The 17,628-nt window shown below is 41.2% G+C and overlaps 1 protein-coding gene across 1 annotated transcript in view; it reads left to right on the top strand.

Annotated features, from left to right (window-relative positions):
* The first annotated feature begins 800 nt into the window (after positions 1-800).
* The window catches only part of LOC145987813 (tubulin beta-1 chain-like), a 111,700-nt gene continuing 94,872 nt past the window's right edge, over positions 801-17,628 (top strand). The window contains exon 1 of the mRNA XM_083122534.1: positions 801-984. Coding sequence (XP_082978660.1) covers positions 928-984 — 57 coding nt within the window. The 5' untranslated portion in view covers positions 801-927. The remainder of the gene's footprint in view (positions 985-17,628) is intronic.

The raw sequence follows: 17,628 nt of genomic DNA, 5'->3' as shown, positions 1-17,628 counted from the left end.
AATACACACCTACAATAAACGCGTTATTTTACATAAACACTGAAAGTATTTAAGAAAATAAGACTATTGTTTAGTCATGAAAACCTGACATTTATAATGTGGTCATGTTTTTTAATTTATTCTGTAGGGGGACCAAAGTAGAAAGTGGTGGGGGGTGGCAGGGTAGAAATTAAAGGGGCTCCAAAAATCCACCTCGCCCGGGTGAAAGTTTTATCCATCTATTATGAATTAAACAGTATTGTACTTTATGCAAGCAGACAGGATTCGTAGACGCTCCATGTCCTTGTACTTGCACATAATTTTACACGTATGGACTTTTCAGGCAAGTGCTTTCAGAATGCCCTTGTCTGAATTCGATCACGCAAACTGCAGAATAAGGTGCGTGACGGCGTAACCATGCGGTACGCTCGGGCCAAGGGACGAAGGAGCGACCTCGGATTGCCAGATCAATTCCACGCTAATTAGCCGTGAGGGTACTTCACCAGCCTGTAATTAAGAAATGCTATGACGGACGTAAAGAGGCGCGATGCATAGAACGTCGTGAAAACTTCTAGAAACTTAGAAATCCTGTCGTGAATAGTTAAAGCTCTAGGGGGATCCACAGTTCAGTCCAAATATAACACGGTATCACGAAGGACGAAGCCGGAAATGAACTCGAAAAAGTAAATACGAAATAAAAGAGCATAAGAATAGCTTCATGTGCTGCCACCTACACAGTAAAATACAACAGTGACGTGGCTCCGGCAGCGCGAACAGAGTCACGTGCTCGCTTCTGTGCCGCTCGAAACTGGAACATTACATTTCCCCTTCAGTGCTCGTGAGCTACACGTCTCCCACCCACCCCTCGTGTTTCATTCCTTACGACGTACGTCGCGTGAGTTCTTTTCAGTTTTGTTCGCTCTGTAGTCGTGTTGGATTGTGTAGGAAATGAGGGAAATTGTGCATCTTCAAGCTGGACAGTGCGGGAACCAAATTGGATCTAAGGTAATGTGCATTCTTTTGTGTGAAATACGCAACATAAAACTTTCCCATGTTCATTTATTACTGAAACTTTTTGAACTTGTATTCTGTCCTCGAAGTTATCGCTACGCATCACAGCATGCACTGTCTTAATGACAACTTCCTCTTGTAACAACTAAAGGAAATTGTGTGCATGTTGAAGACAGCCCTTGTACATTGAATGTCCGGCTATAACGTACGTCGCATTTAACCATACACTTAATATACGTCATGTGTTCACTATTGTTCCGCAGAGATTTGAAACCGTGATTTTTGTTCTCGAATCAAAGCTCTCCTGCTTTTGTGCGATTGACTACGGCAATGAATAACAATTGAGGAAGCCTGACCGCGTTCCGTTCGAGTGAGTGTTTTGTTTTTCCAAGAACCAGAAGATATTTCCTTTACATTCCGACATATCGCCCCCTCGCTTTTCAAACACGGCAAGATTTTGGAGAGAGGGGCCGGGAGTTGAAGTGCGAATCGTGCAACTGGGCATGTCCTCGCTTTTGCCGAAATGGTTGTAATAAATGACACGCGCTGGCTTTGTGGTAGGAGTATGACGCACCGATTATTATAAGGGCGTTGCAGTAGGGTAACTGCAAACTGTAGGAGTGTTTTTGGAGGGGCAACACTATTATGGCGGGAAATAAGCTTAGTTTGCCGCCCTGGAAAAAATCATGCGAACGTCTGTGCTTCCATTGCTTGTGGAATAATTTTGGAAATGTTTTCTTGTACGTTAATGTTGATGCCTTGTGGGAATTGTATGAAAAAGGTTTAGAAAAAATAATGTTTGCATTTAAATTCGAGTTTACGAATGTGTTTGTATTTATATACGAGTTTACGAATGACATTTATCAGCCTCCGTGGCGGAGTGGTTAACGTGTCGCGCCACGATGCTCGAGGTCCTAGATTCATTGTTTCGGCATTAATTTTATCCGTTCAACATAACCTAGAGAGGTGAAAAGTCGTCTTAAAATATACTAATTTTAATAGCTTTTCCCTTTTCATAACTTAAAAATTTTGTTACAAATGTCTGTTAATGAACTGAAATAATAATAAAAAAAAATAGTGATTTGGAGCTTAAGCTATTTGTTCCGTCAAATCATGCAGGGACAAGATCTCTCTACAGTGGCGTAGCGCAGGTCTCTGGGGGCCCCTCAGTAAAAAAAAAAAAGAAATATCTAGATGCCAGAGTGGGACGTATTTACGCACAAAAGTTTGCTACTTTCCCCAGTTTAAAATGATTTAACTGCCTCCCCATGTTTTGTCATCGACTTAGGCTGTATCAGTTTAGTAGTTTGTCGAAACTAAATCAGGGTGGTCTGAATCTTTTGGTTTTGGTTTGAGTTGCTGTTTGAAGTCCACTTTATGCACAGTAAGGCTAATCGGGACTGGAACTACAGTTTAAAGTGGGATCCGAACCACTTGTGCCCCCACCGGGTATCGAACCCGGGACCCCGTGATTACAAGGCAATGACGCTACCACTGCGCCATGGGGGAGGACCCGGTGGTCTGAATATGTGATAAATAACTGAATGATGAAGAAATTACAAATATTTTCTCTTACTTCAACGAGGTAGCACAGCCAGGATTCTGGAATCTTTTCTAAAGGAGGGTGGAGGCTTCACACAGCCAATTATTTTGTTTGTGGTCCCAGTAGCGTACGCAAGGGGGAGGAGGGGTTACAGGGTTTAAAAACCCCTTGAGCTTTTGAAATATTATGGAAAACGTTGTAGAAAAAAATAAAAATGGCTAATTTATCACTGAACTGGATCTCTAGATTGTGAACTAACATCAAAAGGTCAATTGCAATATGCTGCGAAGAAATAGCAGCGGACTCAAGTATTAAGAGATAGAAAGTAAAGCTACGACTGGACTTGATTCACTGAAAATTTGTCGCACAATGAAATGCCGACTCGAGCAGTCGGAGCACTGTATATGTTGTATACCCTGTGTGGTAGAATTGGGGCTACGGGACCTAAGGGTAAAGGGATAATTGCCCCTGGGCTCCACCTCTTGAGTTTTTCGATCTCTGAAGTAAAACTTAACAGGTGTGAACAATGTGGGAAATTTATCTCCCGTCTTATTTCAATCTCATATTGAGGCTTGGGGACCCCCTTGAAAATATTTGGTGGGAAATTACATTTTAAATATCACGTAATATTACTGGTAAAATAAAAGAAAGGTCATGAATTATAACGTTTGTTTAGGTATTGTGTAACAATAAGGCATCGACTGTTTGAGCAACTGAATCTTTCTACTGGATTCACAACTGTACTACACTACACTACGTTTACGAAAACTACGTAGCTATAAAGGTATAGTGGAACCACAAGCAAAAACCTGCGCAGACCCGCGACTCCTGTGCACCGTACTCCCGCGTGGAGGGGAGGGGCATAGTGGAGCGTTTCGTGGAAGGTTCTTATCCTTGTGGTCGCTCTATATGAGATGAGAGAAGTTTCCTATCGATTGCTATCTGTCAGCAAGTAACTTTCGGAGGAGACCCATAATGTCAGTTGTCCGGGTCCCTCTGGCTGAGACAATAAGCCACTGCTTATTATTGCAGACGTCGTCACATGATGTTACTGGGAACCAAATGTCTGTTTCATAAATCCATTTTTTAAATAAGCAACACTATCTGTCTGCTGAATTTCTGGGATTAACATATTTTAATAAATGATATTATTAATCAACATCGAGAATGCTGTTTGTCTTGTAATACAACTATAGTATAATTCTTCACAATCACCTCATCAAAATGCGAAAAAATATATTTTTCTAATGGAACATTGCGAGCATGAAAATTTTTGCATCCATTTCTTTGCAGACTCGCAAGAATATTAATTTCATCGAATGCTAATACTTTCATTGGATCCTGCGATATTAATTCTTTTCCAGCTTCTCTTTTCGCACGTTCGGAACCGAAAACGTGTGGCTAAATGTCATCCCCAAAATATAATGGTCGAAACCCCCTCCTCTCACTACAGAAATCCATTGACAATTTAACACAAATTAAGATAGAAAATTCAACATATTCAATAGATTTAACACTTTATCAAGACCTTCATATCTCCCTCAAATGTAATATTTAATTCTCCCACCAAAATTTCCATGCCAAGTTTAGACTTACTGTTGATATTGAACAGTGGATATTGACCTAAATAGGGTGACCATAATATTTTGACCCAAAAACGGGACATCCCAAGGTGATCACTTTACCCCCATTATATAATTATTATTAATGCATTATTATTATTTAGTAAAGTATGGGTCCCATAAATGACACATCTAAAACAATAAATTAAATACGATCTCCCCTTGTCAAAAGGTATTAATTATTATAATCTCGGCATGGCTTTGTGTTTTTTGTCCCTTCTGATCAACCTTTGATATTAATCTTGTTAGTCTCAGAAGAACTAGTCTTCTTGAGAACAACCTTATTTATTCTTCGTCAACCATTCATAAAATTCCCTACAAATCTGACACAACGCGAGGTTTGTCTTTTGAGTTTGTGCTAAGATGCATGAATTTAAATTCTAGTTCCAGGTCCGTATTGAAAATACACTTACTTCTTGAGCATATCTATTCATTGCTCTACAAATAACGGAACACACATAAAGCAATATAACTCAGGACACGAGCTAACCTAAACAGTAAACTCCTGTTTGCTCAAACATTCTCTACTACAATGGAACATTTTGATTGTTATAAATTGCTTGAAATGCAGTCCCATCTGTTTTGCCATAGTGTTGTCATGACGGTAATGTAACAATTCCATCACTTTTTTAAAGCATGAAATTTGTTTTTCAAGCTAACTGCTAGACTTTTGGAAAACTGGACAAATAGTGTTTTTAAATAGTATCAACGGGACTACCGGAACACGCTTCTGAAACTGGACTGTCCCGGTCAAAACGGGACGTATGGTCACCAGTAGTGCTAATTGATTGTTTCTACGCAGTACTTAGTAGGTATGCATTTGTAGCCTCTTTTTTTATCAATTGAATATCATTTTTTGACATATATTGACAATTTTTTGTCGATGTTTTAGCGCTTAGCGATGTTTTAGCAAAATTTCCCATTTTTCCCTTTTTTTCCCACTCGTACTTGGTAGGTATGCATTTGTAGCCTCTTTTTTTATCAATTGAATACCATTTTTTGACATATTTTGACAATTTTTTGTCGACGTTTTAGCGTTTAGCGATGTTTTTGTAAAATTTCCCATTTTTTCCCTTTTTTTCCCACTCACACTTTGTACGAATGCCACGATCTTACGTGATATAACTTAACCTATCCTTTTTTATTACGTGCTAAACTACACGAGAGCCTCTACTAGTAGTGTAATCAACCCGGTTCTGCAACACCAAGTGGGGTTCAAAAATACCTCAAAAACTCACTTTCTCTCCACGTTCCGCGCCTCATTTATTGCGCTGACGATGTTTCGCAGCGAAGAAAACAGCACCAAAACATCAAAAACTCACTTTGACCATTTGGGGTTCACAAAAAAAAAAAACACTCGCCTTCTCTCTCCACGTTCCGCGCCTCATTTATTGCGCTGACACACAGCGTGCTCTCATCCTTGAAGGATGAATGCACCTTATCGTAATTTTTTTTTCCAAGTCCGGGACCAATGTTTATATATCGTGACCCTTTGTAAACCTCTCTCTCTCTGTCGCACACACACACACACACATACATATGCGCGCGTGCCTGTATTGTGTGATGCAAGCAAACAAACAAAAAATAATATTTTTTTTTTTTAGTAGACCCAAAAAATGGAGAGAGAGAGAGAGTTCACCAACCGAAAGTGAGGAGGGGGCTCGGTGAGGCTTATGCCTTAATGGTTTTTTTTTCTTGTAAGGCATAAGCCTCATTTTCTCGCAGTGTTGCCAACACCTCACTCGATCACGATCTTACGTGATATAACTTAGCCTATCTTACGATCTTCAGTGATATAACTTAACCTATCATTTTATTTTATATTATTTGCACACCGAACTTGTAGTAGACCCAAATTGGAGAGAGAGAGAGAGTTCACCAACCGAAAAAAGTTGGGGGGCGGAGGGCTCGACTTAATGGTTTGCTCTTGTAAGACATACAAGCCTTATTTTCTCGCAATGTTTGCCAACATCTTACTCGATCACGATCTTACGTGACATAACTTAACCTATCTTACGATTATTATTTTTTTTACGATCTTCAGTGACCTATCATTTTTTTTTATTTGCAGCATCGACGTCGGACGACGACCTAAACCAGGCGCGGCATTTTTGGCATACTCTGTAATTGTTCGTGGTGGGTTGCAGCGAGGAAGATTCCGTGCCTACGAGTATAACTTTCAAATCTGAAGAAATGAGCGTCGGGGTTGTGTTGCTTAGCGTCTGCAAGAAACACATCGTATGGCAAAATTCGCAGCATGAGTCGGGTACGTCGCAGCAGGAGAATTCTATGCGAATGTTGTTGCCCGGGACGAAATGGAGCAAGCAGCACGCTTCATTCTCCTGGAGGTCTATCTGGTCGAGGATCAAGCTAAATCCTAACTTCGGGGAAACGACCGCTTTAACGGTATTGTTGCTGTTTGCCTCGAATCGCCTGGCTCCGAAACTGCGATCATCTTTCATATGAAAATAAGAAAAGAGCGTTCGCACGACGTCGACCCACGGCGAGGGGATTTTTACCCAGTTCACGCGCTCGATGCGCTCCCGAACGAACGCGGAATCCTTTTTGGGGAAGTAGCGTTCTTTGCTTGCGTCTAGGTTGAGAGAATCGATGTACGTGGCCCAAGACCACACTTGGTGGTGCTGCTGCTCGCTGCCACAACCCTCAACAATCTGGTGGAAACGAAAATTATCAGGCAGGATCGTCCGTTCGAAGGTTTTGTACTGATTCGATATTTTTTTTTTCAGTCCTCAGGAGGCGCAGAAATTGAGTTTTGAAGGCGTCAGTTTCAGTTACGTCCTGGTACAAATCTTTCAGGACGTTCAACTTGTTTTCCAAAACAGTATAATGCAACACCAAGTAATTGATGTTGCAGTGTATGATAAAGAACGTCGGGATGATGCAGCAGAATCGATAGATCAGACCCCAGCCAAGAAAGTAATGCGTGTGGAAACGATGTTGGGTCGTCCACGTAAATTCGTTCAGAACGTGGCTGTCGCAGACTGTATTTGGGAAAATCGTTCGCAGGTACCTGGCCGGATCCTTTCCGAAAACCTTCTCGAAAACGTGACGCCAAGCTAGAGCGTTGATGCAATCGCTCTTGAAACTAGCCAACGGGGCGGACAGATCGAGCTTCCTCCCCAGATCGAATTGCGTTGCGTGCCTTTCCACGAACTCCAAGTAAGCCTTCGCCGTGGGCCATACAATTGTCGTGACGATTTGTTCCACCGAGTCCGTAGTACGATATCCAGTGTTGAAGTATTCGCCCCATGCTTTTTTCAAGATTGTTAGTAAAAAAATTTCTCTCTCGCACGTCTATGGCGGTCCTCAACCCTTTGAATTGCACCTCGTTGCTGTCGGCCTGCTCCAAACTTTTCGAGAACACGTACAGGTGCCTGTTCTTCCAATCTAACCAATTGGGTGCGAGGAGAAAATTGTCCACGAGCAGTGTCGTTTTCCCACACCCCGAAGGACCTACGATCAGACAGCGGATGCTGTCGGGGAGCAACTCGCCATTCTTTTTTTTTCTCGTTTGACTTTCCGAATCCGGTAGACGCTTCACCACGTTCCACGTACTCACAAGATCACCTCGTTCGCGTCGATCCAACTCTTTTCCGGAAGTCCCAGCCATTTGACAAACAGTTTGTCACCTTTCCTACCCAATACTTTCTCGATGAGGTACGTGTCGGGGTGTTTCGTTTTAGAGAGTTCCTCTTCGTAAAATCTTCCTTTCAAAATCTCGCCGCTACTATCTTTTATTATATACGTGTGTCGGATTCCGGGTAGAACTCGAACCACCGTAAAAAGTTCCGTGCTCCAATTTTTTGTGAATCCCTTCTCGAAGGTGCGTTTGAATTTGCTGATCCTCACCCGGTCTCCAATTTTGAATTTTGATTTCTTGGTAGTCGTGGGAGTGTACTTTGGACAGTAAACTGTCGAAATTAAATGCTGCTCGTCAGATTTCGTAACGTCAGCTGGCTTCATGCCTATCGTTCTGTGTACCGTATCATTATAGGTGTCGACGAGTTCCGGCAGGATGTCGACCCATTTGTAATTTCCCCGAAGCGTGAATCGTTTCCACATGTGTGTTTTCAAGGTTCGATTAAATCTTTCCACGATGCTGGCTTTGACGTGACTGAAGGTCGAATAATGTCGAATGTCATGTTTTTGAATAAACTTTTGGAATACGGCATTGTAAAATTCCTTCCCCTTGTCCGTGTGCAAAAACCGTGGTCGTCTGTCGCTTTCGCGAAAAAATTTGAATGCTTCCGTGACGCACGATCCCGTTTTCGCCTTCAAAGGTAGAGCCCATGCGAATTTCGAAAATGTGTCTATGACGGTGAGGAGGTACTTGTTACCCTTGTTCGATTTATGTACGTTTTTCAAATTGCCGCTACTCATCTCCACGAGGTCACTTTCCCAGAGGTCGTCGATGCCCTTGGTTACCACCGCCAAACGTTCGTAGTTGCGGCGTGCAGGTTTATGCAATTCTTCGACGATGGCTTGCCTAGACATTTTTTTTTTAGAGATTACGTTTGAAGAGAAGCACCAGCGTGATGGGATTCAAAGAGGGTGGTACCTCACCTGTGTTTTGAACGATCAGCTTATCGCCGGCACTCACGTCGAAAACGGTAAGGTCTTCGTCTTCGTGTATTTCATATATGTTGCGCGTTTCGTTCCAACGTGCCAGAGGAATGTTTCCTGCTTTCTGAACGCCACGATTCGATATCAAGGTCATGGTGGGAACGCTAGCTTTTCTGCCGTGAGACCAGTACGAAAATTCGTTTACCTGAATCGTGCCATCGAGGAGAAACTTGTAGTACGGATGATAAGGATGTAACATGTACAGTTTGTTACCTTCGACGAACGTGGAGATTCTCTGTTGATTGGGTACGCTGTTGATTTCGATGGCTTGCAAGGTGAACAATTTGGCGAATTTAGTGTCGAAGGTGACGAGATTACTGTGAACGTGTCCGAGTTTATTTTCGATGGGCAGCAAATGCTCGACTATGGTATCCGTTACTGTAGAAAACGACGGTTTGATTTTCACTTCCACGTTCAACTGCTTGTAGTTTTCGTTGAGTTCTTGCAACTTGGCACCGAAAGAGGCCAGCGTCGATTCCTGCGTGGATTCCAGCACTCCAACTTGATCTCTGACGTTAACGACAATGTTCTGAAGGTTCTCGACTTGATTCAATTTCGAGCTCTTCTCGGTAAGATCGTTCACGATGCTTCGCATCTCTGTAAACTGCGTGTGATGGTCGGCGACGCTCTGCGAAGTGGGCAGCGTCGACACCAGCGAACTGATTTCTTCTCGAATCTGTTCCACGTTCGCCGTTTCCGTTTCCAGTCGTTTCAGCATACGTGATATGTTCCTTTTCAAAGCGTGCAATTCTTTGGAGGGAGATTGGCCACCCTACTCTCGAGATCGCTCAACGAACTTTTGACGTCGCTCGATTCGGATAGTGCCGTCACCGCCGTTTTCAATTTTTCCAAATCTTCGCTCGAAGGTACGCTCGTCCGTAACGATTCCAAGTCACCCTGTATGTTGTCGAGTACGTGATGAAAATGAGCAAGATTGGATTCGACGTTCAAATTTTCTAAATATTCGATCTTCTGCTGAACCGTGCTTAACGTGTCTTGAATGCTCGTCAACGCTCTCGCTTCAGCGTGAATATTTTTAATTTCTTCGTTGATCAATTCCAGAGACGCCTGAAGCGTAGCGATGGTGGTTTGAATGTGTTCGAATGATACGCCTCCAATTGAATTTTTATGTTCGCGACACTTTTACCGATGACCTGCAATTCGTCTGACGATGGTAAGTTCGTCATGGTATCTTCCAAAGTCTGCAACTTGGATTTAATTTCTTCCAACGTGCCGGTGAATTCTTCTTGTAATTTGGAAACGACGACATGCAAGCGTTCCACATCGATATCGTTCACGACGGTTTGAAGTTCAGAGAAATTCTTTTCGATTGCGGAAGTTCGTTCTTCGATTTCGAGTTTCAATTTTTCCAAATCTTCATTTTTCGATTGAAATTGCTGTAATTTGGCCAAATCATTTTGAAGCGAATCCACGCTCAACTGTATATTTTGAACGTTGTCGTAAGAAGGTACGTCGACATAATTTTTTATGAGCGTTTTCAGTTCGGAATCGATTTTCAGAATGGGGTCGAGACATTGCGTTTGGAGCGTAGCGATCTCCGACTCTAAAACTTTTGTTTAAGGTCTCCTGCAAAGCGATCAAATCGCTCCTCAACTTCTTAACACGAACGTCCAACATGAGAATCTCTTCTGCATGGTCTACACGCTTTGTGTTGCCGAAAATGTCGTTAGGCATTTTTTTGGTTAACGGTTATTTATAATAGGATAGACGATTCGTAATTCTACGAAGAGAGGAACGAGTTTGTCGTAATCTCCTAGGAGTTCCACGTATAGACAATCTCCTGCTGAAACATCGTACGCCATGTTAGAAAGTACCTTGTCGTGCTTCATTCGAAAAATGTTTTTGCCGCTAGAAATTTTGATTTCGCCTACGTTCTCGGGATTCACGGTGATCCGAAGTTTCCCGTCGATCGGAATTTCGTAGAAATGTAAATTGTTATTGAAGACGTAAAACATCTTGCCCACGTCCTCATCCAATTTAGTCCAAATGCTGTTGAGGTGAATGATCAACAGACCGTTGAGTTTAGTTAACACGGAAGGTAGAAATTCATGATCTGTCGTCGTGCGGTGTACAGTCTCCATTGTTTGCTTTCGGAAACCAAAAAGATTCATTGTCCTTGCTAGTTACTTATTGTGTATGTGAGACAGTTAAAGTTTTTTTTTTCATTTGCATTGCCTACAATTTTTACTAATTTCTAAACGATAGTGCCCCCAAGGCAACGTGTGGATTCCACAGGACAAAATACATCTTTTATCGTCATGCGGATCCAGTGCAATTTTCTTAACTTTGTTTGTGGTAAGCACGTGGTCTACGCTTTGTATCCTTGTCTCCAAACGTAGAATCCTCGACTGTGAATAGAGGCAATTGATGTAATCCTCGAACACAAGCTTGTTTTTCACGGTATTTTTACCAACACCTTTGGCTTTTTTGGTGATGCTGGTTTCTGTTTTCACCACATACATTTTGGAACGTAAGCCAGCGAACTCCAGAATGATTTCTCCGTTGCATTCATCCTTCATTTTACCAAGCACTTTTTTATTGCGAGAAGGGAGATCAAATCTGTTTGGTTGAGGGAAGGAAGATGTGTCGAAATGATCAATCATTTTCGGTTGTTTCAAATTCTTGTAGAGGTCAGATGTCTGTACGGAATAAATAAAACTGTCCGTGTCCGTGTACAGAAGTGTTATATTTTCATTATAGAAGGGTTTCATGACATTATAATGAAATTCAAACATATGCAGTTTAGATAAATCCAAAACCGTCGCCCCCACGTAGATTGGTTTGAATTTGAATTTGATTATTTTTTTATCCATCACAAACAGGGCCAGGTTTTCATCATATATATTTCGTGATTTGAATGTCGGCGATGCTATCAATTTTCTACATTTATTTGAATCGGGAACTAATCTCACGTCCACGTGCTTCCTGACATTCTCCATTGTTTTTCCGTAAACAGCATTATTCATGAGTTTAAAAAAATCTTTATCTAAATCTGACGTGGCGCGTGTTCTATGATACGTATTTTTTTCAATGTAAGGTTTTAACCACTCGGAATGTTTGAATTTCATTATTCTTCTCACATTTATTACTTGAACTCCCTTCTCAATTAAGAATTGAAGATTTTTGTAATGGAGAACGTATCTCTCTTTCCTATCCAATGTTAACAGAAGCTTACGTTGATTTGAATCGGGCGAACATTTTAGTTCGGGTGCAGGAGGTAATCTTTGAAGTAATCGTGTAGATGGTTGGGGAATTCGAGGTCCACCTCTATAAACAAGCCAAATTCACAGTCGTTGAAATTATTAATGTTAATGGAAGTAGTATCCACCCATTCGAACCCGCCGTAAGGAAGTTTTTGTATCATAGCATGTCCGTATAAATTATTTGCATCCACATAAAATATGTATTTCGATTGTTCGTTAGGATCGTATTCTTCTGTCATGTGAACGTTATTTGCTTTTGCATGTCTCTGTACGCATTGCACCATTCCACCTCGTATCCCCCTCTCGATAAAATATAACATGTCCACGTCCGGTATCAATTCGAGTTTTATTTTTGTCTGTAATAACATGGCAGACCACGCTAAGCCCGAGAGACCGTAAAAATATGCAGGATCTAATTTGTAAATATTCGCCGACGTTTTCCTGAATGCTTGAAAAACATCCGCGAGTATCGTCACGTCCAGTTTTAAGTAGGCATCGTGATAATCGCCGAGTGTCCTACATCCTAATTTGTCCCACATCCGTTGCGCGTGTTCGTATTCATCGTCCGTGATTCCTTTCTCTCTGAGTCGACTGTAAAATTATTTTTGAGGTGGAAGAGTGTCGTCGTTAAATTTAGAATTATCACTAACATATTCGTAAGGATAAATCCCTTTACGTCTAATCATTTCTATGTCTACGGTGGGAAAATTAGCTCTCGTTATTCTAAATTGTTCAGCCGAAAGTTTGCTGGCAAGAGCGTCCAAGCTCGCAGATAAAAATCTGTAAGAATCTAAAAATCTCATCTCCACAGTTTCGTTTGTTCCCGGAATCAATACTCGCTTGCTGACACTGATGTACCTTTCTTCATTCTCTGCTAGAATATTTATTTTTTGTCTATCATATCCAAGATTCCGTATTAAGAGATGGAAGTCGTAACCGCTGCCATTATGAAGGTATATGGGGACAAACGTAGGTTTTTGGATCTTTAGATTACACGTGTTACAGATTCCACCGATGTAGTTTCCGGTGAAGTGATTGTGGTGAAATACTTTCAGATTCTCGTCGGTGAAACGTTGATCGCACACCGGACACGTTTCAATGTTATTGTGAGATTGAAGTTCATCGCTGGATTATGGAAGCATTGGTTTCGATTCGCGTAAGAAGCTGCTAATGGTCTCAACCTCTTCAACCATCTTTTCAAAGAAATGTTTGATTACGTCTGGTCCTCGGTAAACATACGGTTCATCTATCCTATCCTGTCGCACGACAACATATCCGAAACTCGAGGCTTCGTGCAACTGATACGGTGTTGTGGATGAAAGTTCGGGGTCTGGTTCGCAGTACGACAACGGTTTGAGAAAAGACTCAAAATCAGCAATGATGATTGCAGGATGTTCGAACAATGCCTTATGCATCCTAAATTCTTCGACCTCTTTTGATTTCGGCATCAACATGCGAGTCGGTCTGTTGTCACCGCAGTAAATTTTATGTTCGGCAAGTTTCTCGATAGCAATCTGACGTCCGGTGTATTTTCGATAATCGGATTGTTTTCGATCGTCGAACGTGGTTAGGCATCTCGGGCAAACTTCGATGTGGTTTGCATACTTGGTAGTTTGACTTCTGACCAAACGTGATAGAGAACGAATTAGCGTGTAGTGATGAACATCCTCGTTTGAAATTAGAAGGAGATTAATCACACGAGCATCGTCATCGTCGATATCGCTTATCCTGACGGGATGCACGAGATATTTATCTGACGTGAAGAAATATACATTAATAGCGATGCGTTTTCCTGCACGATTTTCGAACTTTGTTATATCCGACAATGTCACCGGGTATTCGATGTCAGACATTACACTTTCAAACTCGGACTCGTATTGCTTGTAATGATAAACCTGTTCTGGATGATTTGACCAATGAATCGGGTGAAGTTCCGCCAACACACACCAAAGAAAACACTTGTTATCGCTGTTCTGTATATTTAACACAGCCCTCTTGTGTTGAATGTTCGGTGGAAGAGGAATGTAGCTGGAAGCGCGAAGAGGCGAGAATCGGTTCACGTAAACGGTTAACGTGTGAGGACTTCCACACAGAGACCATCCCGACCCTTTAGCCTCGAAACCGTCATGTTTCTTAACCAGCTCGTTGGAAAGATCAGAATAAAATTCGTCCAAATTATCGACGTCCGCCAAATGAAGAGCCTGGTTTTTTGTTCGATGATAAAAAATACTTGTACCATCGATCTATTTTCGTATTCGGAAAATAGATCAACGTATACTTTTATGGAATTATTTTCCAATTTATTTTTTAGAATATTTATCACGGATGTTTTCGTTTCACGCAAGAAACTAAGAATGTCCCGGCCTGGTTCCGAAGTAAAAGAGAAATCCTGAATATGACGGTTGAATGCAGATCTAATCGGTTTGCGTTTATTAGATAATTTAACTTGCTTGGAAGTGGAAGCTTCCGTTTCTGGATCATCGATTTTTCTTTTCGATGCTTGTGTCACCCTACCCCAAAAGTAAAAAAAAAGTGCTCCCCTGTGCTTTGCACCACGCCATGAAGCCGTATATGGGGTATGGAGTTAGGGCGCCACACTTTCTTGATCACGGCCGAAGGTGGGGGTGATGTGATCAGCACCTCGCCCCTGGCTGCCTTTACTCCCCAAAGTTTCCTACAGGTACTCACTTTATACGGCAGGGATCCCGGGTTTGATACCTGGTGGAGGCACATAGTGGTTCGGATCCCACTTTAAACTGTAGGTCCAGTCCCGATTAGCCTTACTGTGCATAAAGTTGACTTAAAACACCAAATTAATCAATCAAATCACTTTATACGGCGCTGGGTGGGCGCCGAAGCCGCTTGAACAGATGAAAAAAATTTACCCCCTATATAAAGAAAAATTCTCAACCCCACACCACGCACCATAATTTCCGCAACAGATATGGTAAATACCTCAGTGTTCGACCATGCACCAGTAATCGCACGTCATTGTTAAAAGTCAAGCACCAAGGCAATGTGCAAAACTAGCAATACGAGAAAATATTTGGCAACACTGTACAACTCGAGAGTCCCGACTTCTGTCCTGTGAACAATAGCCGGCTCAACAAGGAGAGTGTTGTCTGTTATCTAAATAACATTGTTGGTAGCGCAAATTTTGACTTACCTTGGTTTCCTTGTCAATTTTATTAGAGGTAAGTGTAACTTATTAAGCGACACTATAGGATCCAGTGTTCGAACACCCCCTGTCGATTACTAGTGAATCTCTTGTCGAAGATTGGTGAACGCATTTAGATGATGATGTTGACTCCGCATAATACGGCTGACATTTTATAGCTAAAAGAGGTCGACCACTTTTTTCAAGTTTTGGTGTGGTGTTCAGGAAGTGATGGACAGCGGGATTATAGTTAACTGTCTGAAGAGTAACTACACGTCAAAAACTGAGTTTACAGAAAATGAAAAGAGTTCCTTTGGTAAATTTTAAGAATACCGAGTGTATTGTGGAAGTTACAGAAATTGTGAAACAAGGGAAGAAAATTTTGTATAATTTTGAAAACACTATCTCAGTCAAGGAGTTTTAATGTTACTTAGGATTTTATGTATATTTTAAACTTTTTGTAGTTTCGTAGAAAATGTCGTTTCTGGCACACAAAAACCTCAAAAACTCCTAAACTTTACATGCTTATTTGAAGCAATATTTTATATCCTCGTGCATGTAGCACTTTTTAAAAGGCTTGTATTACTTTTCAAGAAAGTAGAAAGGGTGTCGATTACTGGGACATGAGTATGTCGATTATTAGCGCCTTCCATTTGTCGGGATGTCGAATACTGGTGCATTATCTGCACATTAGAAAAACAGAAGTTATGACCACAATTTGCAATGAAACAAGAAATAAATTCTTTGAAATGTTAAAAGAAGGTTTGATTTCTATGATAGAATTTTATTTTTAAATAAGGTAATTTAAATGTCCAACGTATAAAATAAAAACAGTGACTTTCGTCACTAAACGGTCGACCACTGGTGAATTTACCTTGAAACATTTTTGGTAAAAAAATATATATCGCTATAATTTCACCATTCGAATTACATGGATTTGGGGGGCAACCTCTGCCCCCCCTCCTTTACGGAGACCCTTGCATATTAATACTTCAGGCACAAGGTCTTAAATTTTTGACAAGAAATTCTAACAACTGTTTTGCAATGAAGTGGATTATCCTGCCCTATTTATATTAATTAATCCTATATCATTCTGTGATTGACGTTTGGAAAAGAATACATATTTTTGTAAACTTCTGCTCAACGGCACCGATAGTAGGAACTTCACAGACCCCACGATGGAGAAGGGACCAAGGTAAAAGGGATGGTACACTCGCCTGAATTGGTACTCCGGCAGTTTTTTTCTTTATACACCATATTTGCAGAAGATACAATTCAACTGTATCAAGTGTGTCAATACACGCCGTATAAATAGACCTTATTACTAAATAACATACAAAATCCCGTCTGTGGAACTTAATATGAACATTATAATGACACTAATAATTAAGGAGTTCCTATTTTTTTTTTTCGAGTTTCAAACTCTTTTGACTAATACAATTGATAGGGTAAACAAGACGACCCTGCCCCCACTCAGACGAGAAAAAAAGTGCAACGTATTATCAATAGTGTAATGTTGCAGCCTACCCCCTCCCCCCCCCCCCCGTGGACATTTTTTGCTTTTCTACCCTTCAGTGGCAAATTTACGCAAAGCGAAGTCTGCCGAAAAGCGACGAGGAAATCGCTTGGCCCTTCGAGTGGCTGACAAGCAGGGTTGTTAAGGTCCAGGAACCCATAAATTCTAATGAATACATGAATTCCGCAACAGGGCCGGAACGTTTTTTCTCTCAGAATTTAAATTCGGTTCAAATTGCGTATTGTTTCATTTCATTACGGAACTTTGACCGTATTGAAACTGATCCGGAAAAAAATGTTTCTGGACCGTATTTAAATTGATCCGGGGAAAAAAATTTCTGGACCGAATTTAAATATTTACAGATAAGAAGGTTGTTTACGGTCCAGAACCCATTTACGCTTGCTGATTTTCTCTCCCTGACAGGAATTGAATTTATTTACAATTCATGGACCTTTAGGAACCCTGCTGACAAATGTTGTAGAAATGGTTCATTTACTCGTCATTATCTTACTTGTGCAGGAAATGAACGACGGAAGCTTTTAAACAACGGTTGAGTAAGTATATTACGTTTCCCAAAGGTTCGGTATGATAGCATATTTTTGTTAGTTATTGTGGGTAAGAAGTCATGTATTCAAGAGTATGAGTTGTTTATTTTCAGCGACAGAGTATAAAACGATGTAGTAGGGTCTCCCGAGACTAGAAGAGAGAGAACGTGAAAGGACTCCCAATAGATAAAAATAAAGGCAGGTGGGGGGGGGGGGGGGTCAACAACTCAATTTTTGGTCTTCGGAGATTGGCGTTCACAGTATTTAGACAATCTAAGAGAAGGGCGAGGATGATCGACATTTGTAAACTGACTACTTATTGTTCATATTTAACTACCCAGGAAGGGACTTACACTTCAAATGAAATTCCATAGAGCATTCATAAGA

Source organism: Lepisma saccharinum, chromosome 5 (assembly GCF_977018435.1).
Source record: "Lepisma saccharinum chromosome 5, izLepSacc3.1, whole genome shotgun sequence".
Taxonomy (NCBI): Eukaryota; Metazoa; Arthropoda; class Insecta; order Zygentoma; family Lepismatidae; genus Lepisma; species Lepisma saccharinum.
This window is presented reverse-complemented; position numbering and strand designations above follow the sequence as displayed.